Source organism: Euwallacea similis, chromosome 21, assembly GCF_039881205.1.
Source record: "Euwallacea similis isolate ESF13 chromosome 21, ESF131.1, whole genome shotgun sequence".
Lineage (NCBI taxonomy): Eukaryota > Metazoa > Arthropoda > Insecta > Coleoptera > Curculionidae > Euwallacea > Euwallacea similis.
Genome location: NC_089629.1, coordinates 3053472 through 3080393, shown reverse-complemented (window position 1 = coordinate 3080393; position 26922 = coordinate 3053472). Strand labels below are relative to the sequence as shown.

The window sequence follows — 26922 nt, the reverse complement described above, 5'->3', positions numbered from 1 at the left end:
AAGGCGGTTCTCTCAAGGACAGTTTGCAAATTTATGATCCTGTTTTGACACCTCCAGTGCCGATTTATCCTTCTTGTTTTCCTCGATAAATTTGGCATTATCAATTAATACAATCTTCACTTTTGGGATGGGTTTCATCTGTTTCGCCCTGCTCGTTATCTATTCGATGGTGTTTGCGGCTCAATTATAATAATTAATCGCGGTTAGTACAGATAGCGATATGTGAATTTGGAAGCTTTCAAGTTCTCTCTAGTGTATTTTTTATTAGTAAGTAAAAAGTCTCTAATCTCGAAAACCGCAACAAAGATGGAACATGATTGATTCGTGCCGGTGCTATAAATTGTTAGGTGTAAAGCGCCTTTTCATTGGCGGCAAGGTTGTTCTTTCGTTAACAATTCGATCTGGTGTCAAAAGGCTAATCTCGCAAAGTATCAAGACACGATATAAAAGTTTATTTCCGCATAAAGCAGATATACAGTGTGCGTGCCTATGATGAATAACTCCATTTGTTGAAGGCGGCGAGAGGCTGCTCTGGGGTGGGACCTCGAAAAAAAGGAAATAATACTTACATACGGCCGGATTTCCGGTACATGATCGCGAAAGATGGTTAGGATAACTTTTAACTAACTTAAATTTCCCCGAACTAACCTCGCGTTCCTGATCCCTGCACTTTTTTCACTTTAGTGTTCATCTCACTGGTGTTGAACGATCCACTCGCACCGCTGCTAAATCCATAAGAAGAAACACGGATTGTTAATAAATGATACATAGAGTTAAAAATTCGCGTAATTTTTTAAAGAAAAATTCAAGCTCTGTGTATGGCCTCCAGGCATGGGATTATTCTGGCATTGTTGTCGGAAGTAGTCGTGGAGCGTCGTGATGATACACGCCATGACGTCACGAATGGAGGGTGAGGTAGCAAAAAAGTAGTAAACATTGCAGGACCATCTTAAAAATGTTAATCGAGCCCCATCGAGTCATTTCTTGAAAAAAAAAACGAGGTTTTAGGAGTTGACTTCCCGCATCGGATTATTTCAGCGTTTTTGCCTAAGGTGGCGTTAAAAGGCCGCCTTCGGAACCATTGGAGAAAGAATGTCAAGACGGATTGTCCTCCAAAGCAGCGTGACGTATCAAACATCGCAACACTAAAAATTATGATTGAGATGAAATTTCCGATGTGAGCTTGAAAAATAGAGTTGCTGGTGAGGTTAGTGGCGCGGGGAACAAATTAGGTTTTATGACGATGTGACTTTTTACCCAAAATTTACCAGTTCAACTATTATTAAAAATGCACCGAATCACTTTTGATATACTAGAAGAGTTCCGGGTAAGGGTATGGGGATGGGGGTATGGGATCATTTGCACAGGCCTTTATCGGCGGGAAATTACATGCAAAAAGGACGTTAGTTCCGGAAACGACACGAAACATTCGCCTATCCGGGCAGGAATAAAAAACAACGCTTATGGTCGTATATCATTTTTATCGAAGCTTTATGGCAATTCCTGCGACTGTCACTTTTTTCATTTATGAATCAAATGGTTGAATATTTTTGTTTAGCCCAGTCAGATCCGTTTCTGTCGTCGAGTCATTTGTCCCTGAAGCGACACTTAAGATACAACAAACTTTTTCTGCCATGGCTAATTTAGCTGTCCTGTATTCTCCCTTTTCCGAGGAGATGTCACCATTTGTTCCACTTTAATCGAAATCATATGTTACGGCTTTTACGGCCCCTTAACTTTTTTACGAGCAGGATAATAAGAAACATTTTACCACAAAGAGGATGAACATTTCAGTTAATTCGATAGGCATTCCTGTTAAATGTCAGCTCAGGCAATTTAGTGGTACGTGTACGACCTATACCGGTTGGCATGTAGCCTAATTTATGTCGGTCTTGTTCAGCGCTTTCAATTTGTATGAAATCTTTTTTTGCCTAATTTATGTACAAATTTATACAATGAAATTGGGTGATGATCAAAATATGCAATATCTGTGGGATTCTACTCTGGAAGCATAACCCTAACCATTTCCGGAATATTATACCCCAAAATTGCACAAGTCCATCCGTTGATTTGCAACTTTGCACAATTTCAAAATATTCTTTTCTCAGGCGTAATTTTAACTCATCCTCAGACTCATCCTATAACCATCTTAAAATCTTGGAACGTCCCTTGCCGCCCGTTTCTGGGAAGCCTAATTGGAGGACAAAGACGAAACGATACAGAATGATGTCTTTTGCAGCAATTTTTTAAATGCATGTTTGGGTACCTTTTCATAATACGAATTTCTCCGCGGCCCCTCGGAGAGCAGCACAAAATATTGCGAACAGTTGCATAAAAGCGAAGAGATAATAACGTGCAGAAGCAGGGCGATGGTACTATTACAAGAGAAGTTTCGACTTCTAGAAAATCCGTCCAGATCATTGTGGTAGAGCAGAGAGGGGAGGCTAAAGGATCTTTCAACAGAAGCATTTTCACCAAGTCTGCTCAAGTCCTCTCTTAGAAAACTGATAAAGAATTGCAAATGCGATGTGTAATAGGGGAAGATTAAGGCATGTAAACAAATTAGGCCGTTACACTCTGGGTAAACATTTTTCCTGCAAACAAACGCATTTATAACCAAAGGCGTAAAAATAGCATATACTCAGCTCAGGGCAATAAAGCAAAATGCAAAGGAACTCATTTATTTGTACAGTTCAAATCCTGCATGAAGTATCGTCTAGGATTATGAATTCGGAATCGGGAAAAGGAAAAGTAACTTTAGGGGGTTTATTTAATCAGAAGTTGTTGCAAATGCGAATCACTGAAGTTTGTGTTGGTTTGGTGTGTTTTAAGTGTTTAATCTTTGGAAAATTTCGAGACCATGAGATGAGAATGATGTTTGCAAAACGCATTCTTGAACTGGCAAACACATGACAAAGAGGCCTATAGAGAGTAAATCAAACACTGAGAAACTTGTTGACCGGTTTTTAGAGATGAAGGCAGAGGATTCAAGTAAACATGGAAATATTTGTCTTGAGAAGAATTCGATATTTGCAAGCGGTCACGTGATTTTGGCAAAAACTCAAAGAAAACCATTAAAAAATGCGGGCAATTGTCGTTAATCTCCGATGTAATTAGCAAATATATGGCCTTTAATTCTTCTAGCCTGTTTTTTCGGTCGTTTAATTCTTCCTAAGTAATTGAGCAACACAACATATGTACTACATTAATTTACATCATCACACTTTCTGTTACAATTAACAAATACACGTAACTAGGCAATATGTAAATTTATTCGCATACGCCATCATCACATTATCTGATAAACGAATGAGCAAATATGGTTTTTATTAGCTTGCATACTAAATGAATAATTGCAAAATATCCGGGTTAAATTTAATGATGAGTATATAATTTGGAAAAATTGTAACATGGGCCCATCATGTGCTCTGATTTGTCTTCCTACGCTGATGGAATAAATTAATAATAATGGGTTTATAACGTCCTAAGTATGATGCAGTTTGGAATGAATTATGCCCCTATAAATCGTAACGTAAACCCAGTGGCGGACACGCAAAAACCATTAAGGCCAACTAAAAGTAATCCAAAATTGAAAAGATTGTCTTGGTATTTTTTGGGAAAGAGAGCAAAAGACGACGACGCACTTTCAGGATCGGATCAACCCACTTCCTCGCCATCATTTACGATCTTCGCGCCTTATGATTGTACTTATTTCCCCTATCGCATAAATTTCAATTTGGTTAAGACGTAATTTGCATAAAGTATTGAGAATAGAAAGAAAAAAGTGCCAGACTTGAAACATTTTCCATTTCATAAAACTAACGTTCGGAGGTTCCAAAAATTGTCTATCTGCCGCTTACGCTTAATTATTATCGTTATTAAGCATTTAAGCATCCGACTACTTTTGCACAATAGTCCATCATGGACAGATCTAACTGAATGCCTTTCACTTTAATAAAATTAATTCATTCATTATTAGTATTTTGGTTGGCCATGCCGCTTGGTTGTAACGTTTCAATTGTTGTCGCTGAAACTCGATTCTATCATTGCCCTGGATGAGCTGGACTCCCTGTATATCATTAATCGGTTCGTGTCTATCTGCATCAATTGATTAAAGGTGCGCCAAAGAATTAGCAATTTGGCCAAATTCCTGGGGCCACGCCTGAATAAAAAAAACCACACGAAGGCTGGACACTTTTACGGGCGCCAAACAAAACATAAAAATGCGTCCATTACAACATCGACATCGGTTTCATTTCCTTGTCCTTGTAAATAAATAAAACACATCTGCGCAATCCGTTTCGAAAATGTAAATTAATAAAATCATGAACGGTTCAATTTATTTCTGACTTGTGCATGCAGCCTTACAAGCTAGTGTAAACACTAGGAATAGTTTGAAAATGGGACTTAGGCGTATGGCGCTCAGTCTTCGTCTCATGATCCATCCGGTCGAAACGTCGTCTATGGGTCTCTCATTCTTTGGTTCTTCTTGTTATGGTGTTTAGTGTAGTACGAGGAATACGGGCATTCGATTACGTGCTCCAGTTAGTGCTACTGTTAGTGCTAAGGTGCTTTGCTCTGCCCTTTTTCGCGTTTATGTTTTGTTAGAATTCTACCTGCCACCGTAATGTTAAATGGGATTTTTACCAATGAAAAATTTGACCCAATTTGAATTTGTATAAATATTTGCTTAAAGATTTATATCGTGTTCTCACTTCCTATTGACATTTGGTCGAAATCAAATACAGCAATTAGCACTATTTGGTGCTAATTGTGCAAAATGGTTTTGTCTCCAATGGCAAATTATCTTAAAAAAGTGCGATATTTTAAAAATTATCTTTACAGAATTACCCAACTCTCTATGATACGTCTCTGTTTTTTGAAATTTACTATAAATCAAAGTTTTCAACATTTGGAGGTGATTTGAGGTTTGCAGTGGCGTACCAAAAAAATAAGACTTTAAAAGAATTCTTAACATACGTCGCCTCTTTGGACAACCCAAAACCCAACTAAAACTCCCACATTTGGACGTGTTCATTAATATTTCAGCAGGGATTTAGTGGCATTAATAAGTAAGATTTTTTAAAAACCTTTGATACAGCTCTGAAATACGTTATCTTTCCCATCAACCCACTTAGAAAGCCCTCTGCATGTTGATTTAAAAGCCAAATTGAGTTTCCGACATTCCTAATCTATCGCGGTATTTTGAGGCAAAAATCTAGGGTTGCAAGACGATATATGGAAATACCTTGGAAAGAAATATTCAGAATGATGTAAAATATGCATTGAAATATATCCTTTTTTTGTTTCTCTGCCATTCCAGAAATACATCTGAAGACCTTTAATTCCTTTAGGGAATTTCACGATTTTGGGAAGTTACTCGTCAAATAATATATCAATTTCTAGAAATCTAGAAAAAGCCTTTCAATTATTTTAAAAAGTTCCGAAATCCAGATGAATTTCTGATCTATCAACGTCGAACCTAAGTTACCTTGGAAGTTCTTCAAATTCTCCAGTATTTTTTTCATTTCTAAAATGCTCATCATTAATTTTAGTGCTCAACACCAATTTTATGAGTTTTCTCCTCTTTATGAATTTCACCAGTGTAAGGCATTCATGTTCATTAGAACATAACATCTAACTTCTACAATAATTAAGTTTCACGCATTCTGAAGAACTACACTTGAAAATGACATAACAAATTATTATACTAATTTTCAGCTGGCTGTTTCAAGGAATAATGTTAGTAGTTAGTAATAAGAGTGACGTATTCCAAGAAGAGTTGGTTTTTATTAGCATTTACCCAAAGCAAAGCGCACCTGAGTACATGGCCAGTTGCATAAATAGGCTGCTTTAACATGTTGTAGAACTAATAGAGATACCTATATTTATTCTGCAGAGGTTTAGTCTTTCTGGGAAAGAATGAATTGTACTTTTGTTACAAAATATGAGGACAATTTTATATTATGTGTATAAGGAGTCTAAATACCACGCAGCTAGGCACTATGAGCCTCTTTCCCATAAAGTTACCACTTCAGATAGACCTTATAATGATTCACGTAAATATCGACTTTATGATCAATTATCATATAGAAATCATAAATGCAATGTTATTCCTGAAACATTTAGGCAGCTTCGCAGATCCGGCAACTTGGCTTACATTGCGACAACTGTCATCATGCTATTTGAAGCCATAGGAAATTTGAGACAAATGAACGCTGCCGCGTTGCCATTTATCGGTGCATCGACGAATTGTTGTATCTTTTCCAACTACTCAATAAATTGCCTTTGAAGTATTCTTCAAAGATTCGTTTTAATTTGGATCGAATATTTATGTTCATATAGCCGCCATTAGAAATAATGAAAAATAAATTAAATTTGGACTTTTACAGGGGTGGACTTTTATTTACGTAAGAACTCACAATCGATTTTTTTCTTTTTTCCTATACGCAAATCTACTACTTTCGCTAGTTACCAACCATGAGGGTTTCTCCATTGCTCCTTTTGTAGGCTTTTAGGGACAAGAATTTCTTCAAACTTCGGCTTTGCATTCAATAGCTTTCCAGTGGGTAAAATAATACTTGCCAAAGCAATAAAACACGACATTGATTAACGCCTACAAAGCCTAAAATGTCTTAATTGGCTTTCGAAATTTTTTGGGCCATCTCTTAAAATAATTTTTAATGGCTCCGATCCCTATCGCACACTGGTAGAGCTGGCTATTAATTTTCAAAAATAAGTCCACTTGAGATTGGAACACTTCTATATTTGTTTTATGAGCCTCCTTACCTACGTGCATATTTAAGTGATTGATGAAGAAACTTGCTTTTTAAAGATAGGAACAGAACCCGCTGTGCTCTTATAAATTTGGAAAAAATCATTGTGTTGGACAATTGTTGTGACCTCTGAGTTAGCATTGTAGGTATCGCTCTAGAAAGCGGTGAATTGCCGATAATTGGGCAAACACGCTGCAGTGAAAGAAAATTATAATGATCATACATTTCACCTTGACATTTGTTAGTTATAGTTCCACGATGTCCCCTACACGTACCTTTTTCAAATCGGTCTCGTAATAATGAAATTATCATTCTGAGCTCGCACCTTTTAAAGTTTACTAGACCTACCATTTCCGTCAATTAAAAATACTCAACAGCAAAAACTTTATTTTTAGAATTTGTTTAATATCGCGCGAGTCGGCACACACAAATAAGCAAATAACTTATTAAACATCTTTTAGGAGGAAGGTTAAGCAAACATCCAAGATAAAACAATGTTGAAATATGCGGCTGATTGTGTTTGGTTTAATCCAAATATCGTGCACAATCTTTACTTGAACACCTAACAATCGACCAGGATCACTAAGTTCAACAAGTGGTATCCTATGTAAAGTGCGCGAATACCCATGTTTTGGACAAATTCCGTTTACGGTTTCAAAAGTTTTCGGTTTGCCAGTGTCGGGGTCGTTGCTGTCTTGGTAACATCCGAAAGTTTGGTAGTTTAGTGCTTCGGATATGGGCAGGAAAAAAGTGTCCAGCAAGGAGCTTACTAAAGAGGAATTATGGACTATCAAAGAGGTAATTTGGTTTCTTCATTAATTTTACCCGCATCTCATCATGTCATCAAACTCACCATCAACAACAATCTCTTGGGGTCTTACAACGCAGTCTCATTGTCAGATGAGAATGTTTCAAAGTTGGGTTCCATAAGAGGTACGAACCCAAAATCCAGATCTCTACCAGATTTTATCCAGAGGGAAATCGCACTATCTAATACATAGAAACTACACAAAATTCCAGATTAATTTCAACACTCATCATCTTAATGCGGGCTTTATCTCGAGTTTAAATGGCAATAGCTATGAGAACAAGCTTTTTGCCGGTATGGTTTTTATAGTCGTGATGTAACATGTTTAACTAATTTTTCGCTATTATGGAAATTAACGTCTGACCTTAGCCATTGTTGCCAAATTGTTGATAAATGCTGAGTCAATAAACTACGAGAGCTCACAGCTGTTTTTCCACTAAATACATCTGCAAACACATCATAAAGAGATTGGCGTAAAATCTCGTATTGATCAAATCTATGTTGCGGTTTTGAGGTTTTCAAAAAGGAAAGTGACGAATTACAATAACAACATCTGTGAGTGCCTCGGTTGCATTACAAAATATCATCATAATCATCAGAGAAGTTCTCTGAACGGTCCATCAAAGGGTCATTTCACTGGTTAACTTGCGCTAGTCAGAAGTCACTGGTGAATGCTAAGAACTCTTAATGGGATTCTGACCTCTGCTAACATAGAGTAACTTATTTGAATTTAATTTCGAATAGTAGGACCGGCGGTTCATTAATAATTACCACGCACCTGATGAGTAGCATCAAGGAAATACACTATAATAAATGGTGAATTATTGGTATGGATGACGACACTTACGGGCTGGGTTCGCAAATTCGTTTACAATGTTATCAAGGAGGTTACCGATTTTCTGACCCAGGTTAGCACTAACATTTTGGCAGTCATCGATAATGTGTATTTGCCTTATTGATGATTCCAACTCCTCGAGTGGCCATGTCACCTTTACAACTTCCCTTAAGGGCAATTTGACGACAGGAAGTCTTGTAGCCCAAAAATTGCTCAGAAAATGGGGTTTCCTCTCATAATTTTTTTGATGTTGATCGTTCTGGAGGTAATATTTTGGACCTATATGTATGGGGTGCTCTATGTATATTTCTTATTGAAAATGGTGTGTTTACAAGCGGATTTTATTCAAAATGTGAAAATACGCCAGAAAGCTCACTGGGTTATTGTTAAACTTTATGAGTGCATAAACTTCAGACATAATTGAAAGTTACGACTTTCTATTTTCAGTAGCCGATATTTAAGGAACGTGGCGTATTACTCCACTAAGAAGGGCCATTAAAATGTTTCTCTATCTCGTAGTAAACCATAGCGAATTTAGACATAACCTAAATAATTTGGACGATCATTCTAGGAAGCGTTTCATCATAGTTAAAATTTTCAATTTCTGGAGTTAACAAACCGAAAACTGCATCTATAAACTGCTCAAGATGCACATTGCCATTTTCCATCGTAACGGAGTTATTTATTTAACGTTATTAGCGCCAATGCAACACATGTTTAGGCGTCCTTGACTGTCATTTACGCTAATCTATAGAATTGATTAATAAATTAATTGCCTTGCAAAATTACCTGTTTATGTCATAGGGAGGACTTTCTTTCATACCAAACAATTATGTGGCATTAATCCGACTTAAGCTCGCTTCGATTGTTCATTAATGGCCAATGATCGATTCGCTACCATTGTTCTTAAATTCGATAATGAAAACATGATGGTAGATTAATCTTAAATATTTTCAATCGCACTATTGGCAATGAAATGAAAATATTTTCATTCAATGGCTTCCTCTACAGGAGGTGAATTAATGAGGAAATGTTTTTCAATAATTTCAGGTTTTAATAATGAGGTTCTAACACATAATCCCGTGCCAACGACGAAATCGTGTGGGTATAAATTGAAATCTTTAGAACTGTGTTTGAAAAATTGAGATTTATTGTATCGTCTTTGGACCCGTTTCATTGTTAGTACATATATGTTTTCCGATCACACTTGGCACGTGATGTGCTTTCAAAATAGGAATATTTATGAGGCCGACCTAATTTTCTTCCACTTTCCGGTTTAGTTTACGCGCTCGTTATTTTCGGAATTCCTCTTACAAGTACTACGAAGTCAGAGCATACCTGAAACGTCTTCAGTTATGCTCTCCTATGTTTAATTTTCCATATATTCTGAGCGTTTTCCCCATTTATTCTCTCCTTTGTTGCTACCTTACACCCAAAGAGTAATAACATTCGCTCTTCCCAATTGAGCATTATAGACCGAACACTTTGGTTTTTTGAGTAAAGCTCTCATACATATCATTAAGCAACTTTCCACTTACAATTGTACACAACAATTCCTGAATGAAATTTGTCTTTATCTTGTTTACAATCCACATGGAGCTATTACGATTGAGACACCCACAAAAAATGTCTGCCAACAACGGGCATTCTCATTGAATTATTATTTGCTGGTAGCAAAATAAACACTCTTGTCTCAAGGTGATATCTGAAGAACAGATTGAGTTTCTGCACTGATTTGTTTACAATGGGGCGCAGATAAGACGTGAATAGTGTAAAGACGTCGTTTGTTTATTTTTTTTCTTCGAGAAGACGAAGTTAACTCACTTAAACAGGATCAACGACGTGAACTGGAGAAAGTTAGGAAATGTGTTTTTATTGTAGTTTTCATCTGCGACAAAAATGAAGGGTACCTGTCTTCTCAGTTCATCTAGCTCATGCAAAGGTGGCTCATCTTCGTTCTGGAAAAATCGACCCTTTCATGTGGAGAGCATTTGAAGATATCTTGAAGACTTAGTTTCCTGTTCATCGTCTTAGATTCCTTTTGACACCTCCTCCCTCACAATGTTTACTAATTTATTATCAAATCTAGAAGATGTTTAGTGTTCCAATCTCTATCGTACCTCTTCGTGTATATCTGTCGTCAGAATATTTTTTCTCTTTTGGTCCTGAAAAAACGTTTTCCTGCAGGAATAGGAAAATGTGATTTCACCTTTTTCTGATTCAGTCCTGTTTTCCGGTGGCTCATTTTTTCTTGAACTACTTCCCTAATTTGAGAGATTTTTTTTCACCATTTAGGTACTTCTTCCCCTTTCACCCACCCTTTCAATGTTTTATCCCTTTCGTGGTTTTAACTACGTTCTACCTTCCGCAATTAAAGGTTTTCCCCTAATAAATAGAGTACATTCTGAGCTCGTTGCCCTAAGTTCTGTATAGAGAAAAACTCCTTCATGTCACAGTCATTCTCAGCTCTTTCCCATCACACTTTCTCTTTCTTCTTCCATTAACGAACTGCCATTTACGCAACAGGAAGGCGAATCTCTTAAGGCATTCGTTTTGCTTCACATTCCGTATTCAGGAATGTATTAAGACGTTAACCTTCTTGCACGTAAATATAAATATTAATGTCGCATTGGGATTACTTTTTTCAACTTAAGTCAGAAAAATGTACTTAATGTAGTCGACGAGCCGTCCCCGAATTCGCTTTGTCGGCAAAACAGGACTTCTTGGACATGTTTTGCGTATTTAGCGTTAAGATGTATTAAAGGTATGACTTTTTGACACGTGAGCGGACTTGAAAATGGTAATAGCTGTACCGGTCTATGTTTGGTTTATTCATGGGAAGCGAGATTTATTTGGATTTGCTGATGACAAGTTGATTTTACGGGGAATGCCTAATGAGCTTTGCGGGTTTGGTAAAATGGACCCACAAGAATTCGTCGTAATAAATTTTTCTTCATTATCTCGACCTCCATTTAAACCAATTTAAGCAGCACTGGCTAATCAACAACAAACACTACTTTATAATCCATCTAACTAGATTTATACCTCCTCACTCGCAATCCAATCGAGGCACAGCTGCTCCATAGACATAAATTTCGACCGATTGTTATGCATTGTCCCGAGTGGGTCAAGCAATAAACAATTACAAGAGTTTATCTCTGACAAGCCGCTTAATTTCACTGAAGCCGAAAACTAAATTGGACACGATATGATATTACACATTATACATGTAAGAATTGCGACATGGGTCAGCTAAGTCACTGAATTTAATGAGGAGGTCCACAATGTGCAGTATTCTTTGAGGATTGATTCGGCAATGGTATTATGAGAATGCAGTTTTCCTGCTTCAGATAATGATTTACATGGGAAGAGCATGCTCGTTCATCCATTACAAGAATTCAAACACTGCAATCCTGCAAGGTTTCTTCAGTTTTCTCATGATTTCTCATTTTGTGACTTAATTAAATTTGTGCTTTCTGGTTCACAACTGTGATAATTAACTCAAAAATATTTTCAGGAGGCAGCCCAAAGATATACAGACACCAGCTGGCGGATATTCCGGCAAAGTCAAAAAAATTGTTTGGTGGCCACGCCGCCTCCACTCATCTGCGAAGTAGAGCCACGTAATACATCAGTTTACGACTTATCGCAGTCATCTAGTAGTTCCGAAAATAGAACGTTAGAATCAAAGTCGAACGAATCTACAGAAAAAGAAATCGATAATGATAGCGAACCGCAACATAAAAAAGAAGATAAAAAGGAAACTAAAAAGGTGGTAGAAATCGAGACTGTTGAGGTCGTTTACGAGCCCATTGAAAAGAAGGTCGAAATCGAATTGGTAAGAATTAGTGTGTGACATTTTATTGGTACTAACACGGTGTGTCCACTCTTAGGGGATTAAACAGCACTAACTAACCTATTAGAGTAGATTTCTTTGACGAAGTTTTTCTTGTTATGATTTAAACTTTTTTCTAAAAAACTTCCAAAGATCTCCTTGAATTTCTCAACAATTTACAATCCAACAAATTTGCACACCAAAGGATATTACCATCCCTCATCCAGACACAAATAGGTCAGCACTTTAGCAAGTGAGCGCGCTTGGCTAGCAGATCCGGTGGTTTGTAGGTCGCATTTAATGAGATAACAAAACATTAAACGCCCTATAAACTTGGAAAGCTTCCAAAGTTCGCTGGTATAATAATTAAAAGCGCCTCTCATTAGGAAGCTTTCAGGTTTGGGCCACTAAGGGGCACTTGCGAATTCAGCGTATTTAAATGCTTTAGAAATGTTGAAGGCTTCAGTTTAAGCATTTTATGAATTTTTATTTATGGAAATTATAAATTATCTTGTTTAAAACGTGAAAATATTTAAAGAATTAGGCAGTCAAATCTACAGCTAGAATTATCACAAATATAATTGAGAGAGAAAATGCACCCACTGAAACCCGCTTTTCCAAAATTCCCGATCCTTACATTATGAGGTTTATGATATAAACATGAACATTTTCTGGAAATTCTATTTTTCTAGAAATTCCAAAACATTTCCTGCAACGCATGAAGTGACCTGACAAGCTTTTCGACGATGCCTGAGGCAGCAACTGGATAGTTTGTCATATTTATAAGGTCTATGTACGCGCTCATGCGTGGAAGGTTGATGAGTGGGAGGAACTTCAGCACACACGATGTATAATGTAGCACATAGTTCCAATCTGAGCTGTGGGCAGTAACTTCTTCTTCCATATTAAAGTTGTTATCATTGGAGATCTGGATGACCTCACTGGTTAATTGAATACAATATTTATTCTGCTAGAAAGAGTTTAAATTTGAATTTTTCATTTTTTCAATGGTCCCGTTGGTCGGTTTAGAACGAGAGCAGTACTGTTGAGATTGGTGTAAGATGTCCACCTCATAGCTCCTCAACCTTGCGGAATGTTAATTGATGAATATAGAACCAGTGGATTGAGCGGTGCAGATGGAAGCTAAGTGGCGAAGCTGAGGAGTTGCCTCAGCTTGATAGCGATAAGTGACAGCGGTACCTCTGGATTATGGATAATCCATAGAGTCTTGATAGAATGGCTTCCTTTTTTGCTCAAGAAAATAATGGTGTTTTTAGTTCATAACTTTCACAAAAAGCTTTTAGCATTATAAAATTGAACACGTTTCCCTTTTACGTGCCCAAACACTATTTTCCCCATATAAGAAGTAATATTAGCTTAACGTGTCCCTCTTGAAAGTTGCAACATTAGCCTTAAAACTAGTATCAAGTATCAAGGTTAGAGACCACTCAAGGCCTCAGCTTAGCACATTTCCCTAATATCTATAGGTATTTGTATAGCAGCGGCAATATTTCATAGATGGATTAAGGTTATGGTGGTAAACAGATTTTATTCCAGCGGTGACATTAAATGAACGCATAATGAGCTTAAATATTTGTTTACCTATGACCTAAATGCGAGGAAATCCGATAGTCATGACTGCCTTCATCCGGCTCCTTTCATTATTACCTCATTAGTTATTGTTCTTTTGGTTCAAAGACATATCCTGATGGAATGCAGGATTGTAGTTTGATGCTGTGGGCTCCGCCACTGGCTAAAACCGAAAACACTAACGTGCAGAGATAAAAAAGCGCAATTTGACCGAACCTGCACTACAGTATTGAATAACATTGGCCTCGTCAGCAGAACTTGAACCGTACCATTTCGCAAGGTCAGAACATGAACGGAAACAAGAGAAGAACGCAGAAAGCAGGAAAAAAAACCACATATGAGTGTAGTAAAAAAATAAAAAAAAGTTTTAAAGAATCCCTTTTATAGAACAAGAGTCCGGAGCAATCGGTCCTGTGACCCATATGAGAGCCACCAGGAGAAAAATAACTGAATCAGCAGTTCAACATTTAGGGAACTTGATGACATTTGTCTTACTCTGAGACGAGATCTGATTGATGGAAAAAATTTGGGAATATAGTAGGTCGAATACTAAAATTCTGTTGCCTCTAAATAAGCGTACACCTACACTCACCAGTTCGATTCATCCGAATCGAATCTGCTCAGTTTTCTTGGCGAAAAATAACATGATTCTTAGGAAAAATTTGGGATTTTTTTCGGAGTTTCCAGGATTCCATGAAACTTTCTCGTTCATTTAACAAGTAATTAACTAATCCAGTAGAATATCGAGTCCAAAAGATTCGTTGAGTTAACTGGTTAAATTATGTATTACATTAGTCGAATTAAAAAAAAAGTCTTTCCACCTATAGAGGCCTGCTCCACCTGAAATCTTGAGAGGGAAAAGTGCTTGTTTGGCATCAATGTCTGTTGGGGCTACAGATGGATGAGTCAAACCTGTCTGTCTACCGCCCCAACAACCCAATAAAAACAAAAACGTAGGTTTTACCCATCCGTCTTAGTCCAACAGTACTCCATTAGAATCGGGCAGTACCGGTACCGTAATCCTGCTGGATTAAGATAAACCAGTATCTCATCTTCTTATCAAATCAGCCGTCGGCTTAATTCACCTAGTGAACGTAGATCACTTCCATTCTATAGCGAATACCTACGTACCCTCTACCACTCACCCGCGATTCCTGCAGACTTTGCAGACTCTGCAGCACCGCTGCAGTATGCACTAACTGCTGCAGTATGCAATTAACCACGACCTCTTCTACGTAGTTTAGCAAAAGCCGTTTCGTGAAGAACAAGTCAGTGACTTCTCCGCGGAGATTCCCGGTATAGCACCGAGTGTCGAGGCTTTATGTGCTCTACTTCAAAAGTTTGTTGTTTCTATAATTTATCTAACCAACTGCACTATTTATTATTTTCGAAAACAATGCAGTAGTTGATAATAAGCGGCCTGAAAATTAGAAGTATCGCTTCCGAGTCACGTGTGCGTCCGAACAAACAATATTATTAACTAATTCCTCAGTTATTTTTCGTTAATCTAGAAAGAACGGACTTGTCACATCGGGCGTCGCGACGCGTGCCGGGAAGGTCGTAATTGGCGTCGCGTCCGCTAGTGCGTCGCCGGCGTCGAAAAGAGCCGTTTTGTGCGGTTGAGAGACCCGATTGTTCCGAAATGTGAGGGGTTGCTTTGTGAGTTATTTTAAGGATAAACGAAGACATTCTAAAGAATTTTGTAAGTTTTATTTCTGATTTTTGTTCATTGCCAGGTTTATAAATATTGATGAGATGTGCGGAAATTCATTCCGACGAGCTATTAGTTTTGGAAGCTAAGTATCAGGTTTGAACGTGAAGTGATATCGTCATGTGGATGCTCATAGAGTTTTAGCCCGATTCTAAACCTTTGTCAGTGCTTGGTAAAACACGCTTTTATAAGGAAAAGTTCAAATGGCACAAACAAGTACTATTTTGTCCTGAGGATCTGTTAAGATCTATGAAAGTCGATCAGCTGTGCAAAAAGCAAAGCTCTGAAAATGGAAATATAACAGTATGACTGGAGAGGAAAATACGCTGGGATTTAATTTAGAGTAAAAAAAAGATTCAAGCTTGGAGCAGGTGTTGGCTTTGCAAGATTTTTATCGATATTCAGACTGGCAAATATTCCGGCTGTATTATTCAACATAATGGAGGGGCCCAACTGTTATCGTGGTAGCATTGATGCTCAATGAAGGCTTTACCAAAGAAGACAATGGCGTCCAGAATGTACATGTTGCTTGAAATGGAGCATATATTCGAAATTTCATTTAAGCCACTGGAACTGCCAAATGTATAACGAAAATTCGTAGCTTCTTGATAGATTCATAGCTGTTCGCAAATTAAGAAATTGAGACTGTCGGAAATCCTGCATTATTCGTTAACCACTCGAAACATGAGAGGAAGCGGAAAAGGTCCGAAGAGATTAACTAATTCGGTGTCACATTCGAAAGGGCCTGACCAGTTTCTGAATCTTGCTCCCTTCTGTAGATCTAGCTTGCACCTATTCGTTTTTCGTCTCGCAGACTGATCAAGCAAGTCTTACGAGAGCAAGAACAGGAATGTTGCTCAGGGTGCAATCGGGCCGAAATGTTGGAAGGAGTTTTCTATAAAACGATAGTTTGGTCGGCGCAGGTACCAACCTGAAGTAACCGCATTTTCCATGATATCCAATTTTGGTATTAATTTACACAACAACGGTGTCGCGAGTCCATATAGCAATAAACAAGTACGCATTCCTGATATATGCGGCAAATCGACAGTTAATAGATTTCAACAAAAATAAATTCTACAGTTGATGTGTACGGGACTTTAGGAGGTGAGTTTCTTACATTGCTATCAGGTACTCGCTTTCTATGAATTCTAATGGGCAAAATGTAGCAAAGTGCTTCTATTAGTTTTACCATTTGAAGATTCGAGATTGAATAAATAACTGCTTCTATCCTTTTACGTCTCTTCTACCGCCTTTTAATGGTCGAAAATGAGCGCTTTCTTCTGATCAAAAATTTAGAAAGGGCTGTCACCGGGATTGTCGCTGCACTAAACCCATTCCCATGCATGCACGCATAAAAACCTGGTTTTGAAATAGTTTTATTACGGAAAACATCATACATTTTAATCGGCAAGAGCAGTCGTGATTAAAAGGAATTAGCTTTTAACTAGACGTCATTAGCACTGAAATTGAAATGTAGAGATAAAAAGCCTCACGTTAAGTGGCAGATTGATGGGTCACGCATAACATTGAGAACTAAGTCGTTCGATTACGTGTAAATCTCCAGCAATGAAAAAATTATACTAAGCCATAACGGAACTGACAGATTACGAGTAATTTAACCTAATGCTCCTTCATTTGTATACATCGATCTCTCTGTTCAAATTGGACTTGGAAGTCTAAATTCGACTTCTTCGGCTGAAACTTTTCTTGACACCGCAGTAAACTGTAACGCTATGATAGATGATCTTCACGCACAATTACCATAAATAAATTCTAAACTGTTTTATAATGCAGTTAGCGTGTGCTGCACGCTGAGGAAATGCCCTTAAATAAATGTCAAATCTCCATATTTATCTGATATGGAATGCCGAGTTATGTAACTATGAGATCATGCAATACGGAGAAACAATAGTTTTATGGTGCTAGGGATTTCCTGCAGATTTTTCGATTCAAATTTAGGAAGCCCTCATGGAGAACCAGAAAATACTGCGGAAATCATGCCACGCCCACTAATCCTCTTATATGAAGGAAAATTCGACTCACCAAAGTTGACGCGCTCAAGAGAACTATTTAGAATCATTGCGATTTTCCTGCAAAGGATCTGCCAGAACCAACTTGGGGCTGGTGCTAGAAAGGTTGAGAATGACCCTTATTGAGTCATATGCAAGGAATTGTTGGAGAAGTTACCACATGAAAAACCCAAGAATGTAGCGAGTTAGGCCTAGTTATTGCCCAATCAAGCTTGCAAACTCGTTGTAAACAACGTTTATACAGCAGATTATTTGAGAAGAATCATAACTGTTTTACATTTTCAAATAGCACTGTTGTTCCACTTTAGCAACGAAGATTAGATCATATGAGTAACAACGGCAAACTATAATATACAGACTGAAGTTAATATGTCATTGAGATGATATCAGGCCTTGTTGGGAAATGCACATATGAGAGACATAGGCCAGATTATCATTTGCACAAAGGGATGGAATGATAATTGTATGTGCACAACTCTAGCGTTCACGACCTTCAAATCGTCGAGTTCCTTCAGGAAGCTGTAAATAATGTTGATGCATGTTGGGACGTCCCTATAATGTTAAAAATTCCCTGACGGAATGCTAGTTCTGGTGATGATATATGAAGCTTACCTAATGCAAAATTGACTTTTTTTCAAAAGCGCAAGCATTAAGAGACTTTCAATTAGGCCTTTCATCCTCCAACTGTGTAATTTATAACTTTCCCAGAAAATTTCTCATCAAGGCAACGAGCTGGCGCCACGAGCTCGTCCCTATATAGAACCCATTTTATCTACTTACATATAAGCAAAAACATTAATATCCTGCTTCGTTTACATTGCGTGTATTTACCTTCACCCCCATCTGGGTTCAAGTGCGAGGTGCTGTTTATTATCATGTCAACGAATGCCACTATTTTTAGTCCAGGTAGATCTATGTTTAAGCTCTCTCAGAAAAAGCAGATTCCTGTTGAATGATTTATTATTATTGCGGATAGTACTGCGGCACGGTACTCTTCGGTGGCAGCAATTTTTGGAGAATGATTGATCTTACGCTTTGACCTTACGTTCGTCACCCATGAATAAAAGGGCAGAGACCTGAGGAAGTACGCACGCACAAGATTCGAAGTGTAAACAGATCGAAGAATGCAGACAGAACGGTACAATATCTTGAAATTTGTTTAGAGAAGGGTGTAAGTCTGCATTAATTAACAAGACAGATTTACCGGATTATACGTATTCCTTGGCCTGGCCTTAATATCCTCGGCCTAATACGACTTTCATTTTAGAGACCTAATGGATCCTTTTAGCGGTTTTATAGGAAATGTGCTAATATCCATAGTGCTTGCCCATTTCACGCCCATTCGTGCCTTGCTGGGCAAAACATGTAATTTTGTTTATAAGGAAGCTGGGTATTACTACGTAAAATGTGTTAATTAGAAGCCTATTATCGCACTATTATACAATGCTTATTTAATTATCAAACTTGGCGTCAAAAACCCTAATTAGGTGCTTGTTTACACTCACTTAAACCGACATAATTACTGATCACTAATACTTTGCATATTTTGCTGCTGCTGCCTCTGCAAGATGCAGTTTTTAGTTGGAAGTTGCTCACCGCAAACTCCTTTCGATTTTAGCTTTGCTTCAATGCTCCGTTTGGTCCACGAGGCAAAAACCCAACTATTCCGTAACATAATTAATTTTGCATGCAGAAAGTGAACTTAGATAACGTCGATTGGTTGATACTTATACCTTGACCAAAAATAGCAGTGATGTAACACCTTATTTGTTATTCTAACCACTGCTTCTTCGAAAAACAGGTTGACCAAAGCAAAACAAACGATAGAACTTGGACCTTTCCTACAACATCAGAGTGGGTCAGTTCTGCTGTTGCAGGTAGATTTTTGATTTTAAGGCGTATAGTACTGGTCCTGCTAAGGGGTGCTTACAGCCCAACCTTCAACTCGTTTGTTTAGAGCCAATATCCTCTAGAAATAAACTAAATCCCAACTGACCGGTCCGTCATCTCCCAAATATTTACTTTGGGAATTTTATCATCTATTTAAACATTGTCAGACTGAGTAAACTTTTCAGCTGCAAAAATAAACAATCTCCTCATACTTGAAGCACTTGATTGCTGAGAAAATGGACAATGGAATTTCTTCTGCGATTGCAGATTGTTACCACAATCACCCTGTAGGATATTAACATACCATTAGCATGTATAATTCCAAATTGTTCCCAAATATGCTGAGAGGCTTACGCCGTGTATGGAAACTAGACGCAAAAAGTTACTCATTAAGGTCGTCAACCTTTGGTACCACTTCTTCACAACGTGACCATAGATCTCCGACAAAATTATTGGCACTTTCATCCAATTTATACATCTTTGCCTTGACCTAATACCAACAGTTTTGGCACTGAAAATAATGCCAGCCAAGTGGGTATTATAATACACATAAAATGCGGGTATGTTTGTTTCGCCTGCTTTCTTTCCAGTGTCAGCGCGGAATTAATTATATTACAATGCTCTCTAATACCATCGAAAACAAAGCGGTTGAGTGTTATGGAAGTGATGCTGATGTATTGGCTGAGATTTTCGTATCGATTTGATTAAGTGATTAATGAGCGTGACCATAGAAATAGCCTAATCTGCCTTGCTAAGCTTTCGAGACCTCGTGTCTACCAGTTTAGTGGTAGATGTTGACGAGTTGTTTTCTGTTTATCTGATTTGAAAATTTCGAGGTTTTTTAAATCATTTACATCGAACGTGATTGCCTGGAAATTTCCATTTTTAATTAGGAAACGTAGATTTTTTAATAAAATTAAAAATATTTAGCTTCGGCGGTAAAAATAATTTTTTTTTGAGGAAAAGTCGCGAAGAACTCGAGTTACATCAATGGATTTCGAATGACTAAACTTCAGAGCATGAATTTCAGTTGGAAACTCAAAAGAATTAGAACTGAATCAGAGGCGATAAAAAAGCAACGACTGGGGTTTTGCCAATAAATCGAAAGCCAAAACTATTAAAAACCCAATTCATTTCAGTTTTAATAGTTTCCAACAGGCACAAAAAGCACTACGCCTAATCAATTTTTAATGATTTATTCATGAAAAGGTGCTTTTTTTTATCTACAGACTTAGCGTATGCTCGTCTCTCGACGTCCATACATTTCAGTGACAAGCAAATTCGTTGAGTTTATATAAATCCCCTTTCTTTCATCGCAGCTAAAGAAAGGACCATGTTTACGGCTCTCTGTGGGTTCAGGGCCTCAACCACCGATTTGCATCTCGTTTATTCTAATAATCTTCCTCTTTTCAACTTCTCTCTTCTCTCACGTCCCCCTCTGACGTCACCGTTTCCCACGAAACAAAATATTTTAATGGTCAGCGCATAGTCACTTAAGCAAATGGTCAAATCAGCAAATAGTCAAAATGCCAGCAACTCTGCTGAAAACCACGCGATAATCAACGGTACAACTTCGCCTCGATTCTGTTTACACCGTACTTTTCTAAGCGGTGTATCTGGTGTCTCTAAAAATTCGCGGCCAATTTCTGTCAGTATTAGAATCGTGCCGATGCTAAACAGAACGGGAAGCCGCAATGTCTTAACTTCGGTTTTGCAAAGCGGAATTTCTCTTTTGAAGTTAGATGTGAACAGTACGAATCCACGATGATAGCAGTAGATTATATGTGACATAGAGTCTCGGTGTGTCTTCTCAGGGGAGGATGGTGTCGAAGATCAGCAGCCGCCCCAATGGGGAAAGTTCCGACTTGTTTTACAGGCACTGGTGCGGGAAAGGGGTAAGTGAGCTCCGCGGGAACTACCAGGTTTAAATTTCTATGGATTAATTCCAAGTTCGCATAGCGATGCACCTGACCGTTTCCACTCATGACGTCTTTAAATAGATCGTTAACTCGATTACAATTATTACATTTCTAAACAATCAATATTAACTAAATTAACTGCAACAGTTTAATTGTTATTACTATGCTAATTATGAAACAATCAGCGGAATCTATTTAAAATAATAAATTGCCACCGCTGACATCTCTTGTAATTAGTATGCGAGTGCAATTAGTATTGGATAATGTATGGTGGCAGATGACAATTACGATAAAGCCTTTAATTGTTGTAATACATCTTGGTGTTTTGTCTCTGGAGAAATGGTTTTCGGTGCCTCTCAGCCTTTGAAAAATCATCTCTTTATCAGAATCTTCTCATATCAAGACCGCTCTTAGAATTAGGTGCTGTTCGAGCATGCACTTCCAGATAAAATCGTTGAATCAAGTGGCATCTCGGTCTGTGAATTAATCCTTGAAAAACATACATTTAACCTGTCAATATATCTTGAGGGGATTTCTTCGCATTTGCATTTAATCTCAACAATTAATCGTTTCTTTAATTTAAAAACTGATCACTGAATGGATCCAAGACGCTTCTAATCGACTACTTTTTAGGCATATTTTTAGAGTCGGTGCTCTCTTTTGCTCAAGTTTATGTAAACTTCTCACCTGGTTGGTTTGGGTTCGAAATCTAATTAGTGGATATTTTTAGGACAAATAGAGTTTGGTTTTGGATTAGAGCAAAAAAATGCAGTTGCACTGACCAGACGTAAGTGATATGTGTCTCATAGTGTATTTGGTGTATAAATTGGTTGTCAGAGCTGTGGGCCTTTGCGTAAGTTTATGAATGAATAATAAATCTTTTAACCACAAAAAATATACATGAGGGGGTAAAAATAGAATATTTCACAAGTGGGATGTTGCAACGTTTATTTTCTTAAGTGAAAATTGATTTTTGATGAAAGCGGAGGCTCAGTTTTGCTTCTAGAACGGACGCCCTGGAAAAGTATGCCAATTTAGAAATTTTAATCAGTTTTCACGGTCATTAGGCAAAAATTTGGCCAAAACACTTTCGACAAGCTCACTGATGAATTGTATTTTGATAGCTGGTAAGAGTCGCGATCAGTTTGTTGCTTCAACTTATTACTGGGCCAATCACAACCAGTTTTTCATTGTTTTTGATGGGGAATGTGGAAGTATGATTTTTTTGCGCAATGCCTCACAGATAGTCTTAAACCGTTCGATCTCCAAGTTGGAAGTGCGAAGCAAGACGTGAAAGAAACTAAGAGAGAATCGTTGTTTGCAGATCTTTGCAGAACGCCGGGCAAAATCGAAGAAAAGGATTATCATAGCTAAAATAGACGTGGAAAATAGCAGGGCATTTCTCATGAATTTGTTTCCTCGAGTTTCACCCCTCTTTCAGTTATAATTTTAAGCCATCATCATCTCGAGAACTAGCCCTTTTGTCCATAAAGCTGCCGATTAAAAACTGCATTAAGCGGAAACGCATTGAAAAGCTTTCCTTTCAGGAGTGTGGCAAAACTCGAGTTTTCCAGAAGCAAATTAATAATATCAAGAAGTGCATGGGAAGTCCAAAAAGTACAGTTCCATTACTCATAATAATTCATCATTTATGCCTGCTACTGAATTAGAAGCGCAAAACGTCTCTTCAATCGAACTGAAAATAAACAGAAGCACTAAAGCAAATTTTATTGAAATGGAAGTCATAAAATATGCGTGTTTTAGATTAAACAGCGAATTGCATTTCAAGAGTTGTTGCCGATAAACTTCGCAAACAGCCACTTTTTCAGCGGTTTTAAGTGGACTGCCGCAAAAAATATCGCGTATGTCTGGCATGATTATGCTTAACATAAATTTCAGCTTAATTTAAATACACATATTGGATTAAAGCCTTATGCAAATGTAAATGTGTATCTCTCTGAAGAAGTTCCTAATTGAATTTTATAATCTGCCATCAGCAAAAGAAGTAAAAATTATCTAGGTAATAGTCGCTTAAAATCCCAAAGATTGCTCACTCCTCCAGGTGCTCCGTTAACTACCAGAAATTTAAAAGATAAAAGCCGCCGGGGCGAATTTAAGAATAATTCTTCCCCATCTTCTGCTTCTTCTTTCGTTTCTGTACCTTGTAGCTGTAGCCAACCCTGGATTCTCCCGAATTTTTTCTTCATCCAGACACCTCCCATCCCTCTCATTCGCCTGTTGATCTAAATTAATTCATCACCCCCGAAACAATCACGAAATCAAATTGCCCTTTCAGCCCTGTAAACATCATTCAGAATTTAAAAAGCAATTTTGCCGTGAATTTGCACCCTCATAACGCATTCATGAAATTTTAAGGGTCTAGTAAACGGCGTCCTGTCATTGCCATGACGACCGTCATACCAAAGCAAAGACACATCTTTCGGTCATTTCCGGACCGCGTGATGCCAAGATCTGGATGGAAACGAGTCTTCCCGAATCAGATTCGAAAAGTGCACGGAGAAACGGGGAGTCTGGATTCTGGATAGACGGATTCCGGTAATACGAACGGGGCGTGTCGTAATACCGCATTACCGAATGTCCGGCCCTATAACGCGTGTAAATCTTTAATGTGTCTTCCAATTTTGAAGACATGCGTGACATTGTCTAATGTGATATGTTCAGTTCTGCGATAAGTCGTTTTAATTCGCTGTTACGTTCGTTTTCCGGGTGTAAAATGTCGTTTAAAAAATCGCAGTCTCAGATTTCGTTGAAAAGTTACGGTAATAAGAGAAATGACCGGACGTTGAATGATATCACAGCGAAAATGTTGTACCAACTCGCATTTACTGTGTGGCACGTATCATTCCATATCGAAAATAAACTGCAGGTACCTACATAATTTTACTCAGTGAAAAGTACTCATTAGGAAAATGATTCATGAGTGCGAAAATTATTATTATTAATCAACACATTTCCCTAGGAGATAACAACAATAAGGAAGCAGTGTTCCATGAGCCTGTTACTTGCTGCTGTAAGCCAAAACCAACATACAGAGCTGGCAAATAAATACGCTAACTTTGGCTGGATTAAGTCGCACTATATGGCAAGATCACGCTCTGTATGTTACACACGTATATTCCTTTAACTAATCTGGAACATCTAGACGTGTTCGGATTCTCATCAATTTCTATGACATTTTTTCACGATTTTGAGGGATTACATGAGGAAGTTGTGACGATTTTTCAGTTATTCCGAAAGGACTGTTTCGGCATCTCCCAAAGTCGTTCCTTGAATTTTTTGAACTCGAGTTTAGCAGATTTTGTCGCAATTTTGGGAGTGTTTTTAAAATCCTTCGATTCTCAAATCTTCTTAGAAGAGGAAAGAAGGGTGTATATGTTTTTTTTTTTTAATTTCAGGTGCTCCTGGAATTTGTTAAATTAATTCTGGTTGACTGTTGAGCTTGTTAAATCTGAACAGTGCTCGCCGAGGCAATGTTACGGGGAAGAGCAAAGGAGAATAGAGGGAGGATTTACGAAGATCATTGAAACCTGTGAGCACTAGTCCAGGAGCTTCTGCACGGAATTGAACTATGACATTTTTATTTGGAGTTAATTTCCACGGTCTCAGAAATCTCATGTTGATCGCTTTTCTCCTTCTTTGCTTTTGCATCGGGTCTTTCCTCTCTCTTCTTCTGTCACATCCCTAATTTCTGTCCTGAGTTATTTTTAAGGTCCTCAAGAAGTATCACTTCCCGAACTCCCAATGTTATCCTTCGTATATGAGAGCTCTTGATCAATACCCCCTTGCCATCCTCCTCCTATGGCGTCAAGATCGATGAGACTAACTAAACGAACAATTTTGCTTATTAACTTATTAAATCATCTTCGTCAAGATCCCATGTTGTTTTGACGTGTGGGATAATGACGATTCAGACAAATTAAGCCTTATCCACGTTCAGATAGCGAATTGAAAGTGTTCGTAATGCTTGTAATCTATCAACCATCTCATCAAGAAGACGTACGCCTGCATGTAACAGATTATGCACTCTAAGCTTCGAGCCTTTAGATGCTGGAAGCACCTTTATATGCTGCTGCGTTAGTTCCTTATTTGTTTTTCCTTTTCGGTCTGTATACGTTCAACGAACACCCTTGTTCTCAGTAGTAAATATAGATTGAAAGGCTTAGGTTTGTTTAAAGTACACAGCTAATTAATCCAACCTAAGGTGGAAACAGGAATTGGTGTTTGTTTTGCGTCGGTTTTATCGTTCAAACTGATGTAATGGCAAGTTCTAATGAGCAACCTTGGTCTTTTTCGAGGATTTAAGATCACCGCCGGAGGCATTGATATTGAAATGTGTCTCTAGACTTAACATGAAGATTGACCTCTGTTGTGCGTCGTAAGAAACACGTCGAGGCCTTGTTTTACGAGTTTTCTCCGAAAGCATTATTTGAGAATTTTTCAAATAATACGTGTGGAGATGACGACATTTGTCCCTGCTAGCATTGAAACCGACAATACCTCACGGTCACCGAAAGCCATTCCTTCTTTAATTAGTAAATGAGTTCCAAGTTAAATGTCTAGGTCTAGGTCGATAATTCCATTAATCCAATAAGTTTCAGCTTGCTTTTATGAAGGAGAATAACGCACGTTTGAGCTCGATACCGAATTAAGAAATTCGTCTTATTATCGCCCAACCTTGCCTATCCGAACTGATAAACTCTATCATTAAACGCAGATCTGTCAGGTGGGTCAGGGAAATTTCCAACGAAGCTGTGGCCTAAAATGCCAGCTATTCATTACCTAATAACCACGTCCATTATGATTATCCTTCCAAAACAAGAAAAAGCCTAAGCGACCGAATTTGCCACGGTCATTTATGTGTTATTATCTGCTTGGCCAAATTAGCCACATCTGTGGGAAACAAAAGGTATAGTCATGTACACGCCTAAAACTAATAATTAGTTAAAACCCGAAAACAAATAAATGGACGGAAAAGAAGAGCACACCTACAGCATCTTCGGAGAAGTGTATTGGCGCCAGTGGTTTTGAAGTGTGCATACAGAGTGATGTATTTGGCAAATAGTTTCAAGTTTTTAGACATTAGAGAGTAACTGTAAGTCGGGCTTTTAGAAGTGCCAATGTCCTGTAACAATATCGTTTCTGTTTCAGCACACTCATGATGAGCCGTTCAGGAATGGATCTGAGGTTAATAATAAGGTAAGTCTTCCACATTATAGATATTTTTGTGGCATTAACGTTCGAGTTTCTTATTGAAGAATGAAATTTTTTGCATTAAATCTAAATATGGTCAAAAGACTTGTTAGGAACAGCAGTTCGTATCTAATTATCCGGGAAAGTGAATTCTTATTAAATCAAGTTGGCAGTTATTATTCCAAGATTATAGTAATTTATAATATACATATCGAAAGTCTAAACCAGGTTTTACCTTTATCTGGGCAATTTATCGGTTTTCCCAATTTACGTAAATAGATATAATTGAGGCTTAGCCGGTCAGTTTATCCTTC

The 26922-nt window shown here is 37.9% G+C and overlaps 1 protein-coding gene across 12 annotated transcripts in view; it reads left to right on the top strand.

The window, feature by feature from the left end:
- The window catches only part of by (blistery), a 95878-nt gene that overhangs the window by 43200 nt on the left and 25756 nt on the right, over nucleotides 1-26922 (top strand). For 5 of the 12 annotated variants that reach the window (XM_066400769.1, XM_066400772.1, XM_066400767.1 and 2 more), the window contains exons 4-5: nucleotides 11937-12257; nucleotides 26567-26614. In XM_066400769.1, coding sequence (XP_066256866.1) covers nucleotides 11937-12257; nucleotides 26567-26614 — 369 coding nt within the window. Of the gene's footprint in view, nucleotides 1-4434; nucleotides 4569-7069; nucleotides 7575-11936; nucleotides 12258-15031; nucleotides 15547-21088; nucleotides 21374-24026; nucleotides 24285-26566; nucleotides 26615-26922 lie in introns of those variants that run through there. The other 7 variants (XM_066400771.1, XM_066400770.1, XM_066400777.1 and 4 more) reach the window with 7 other exon arrangements.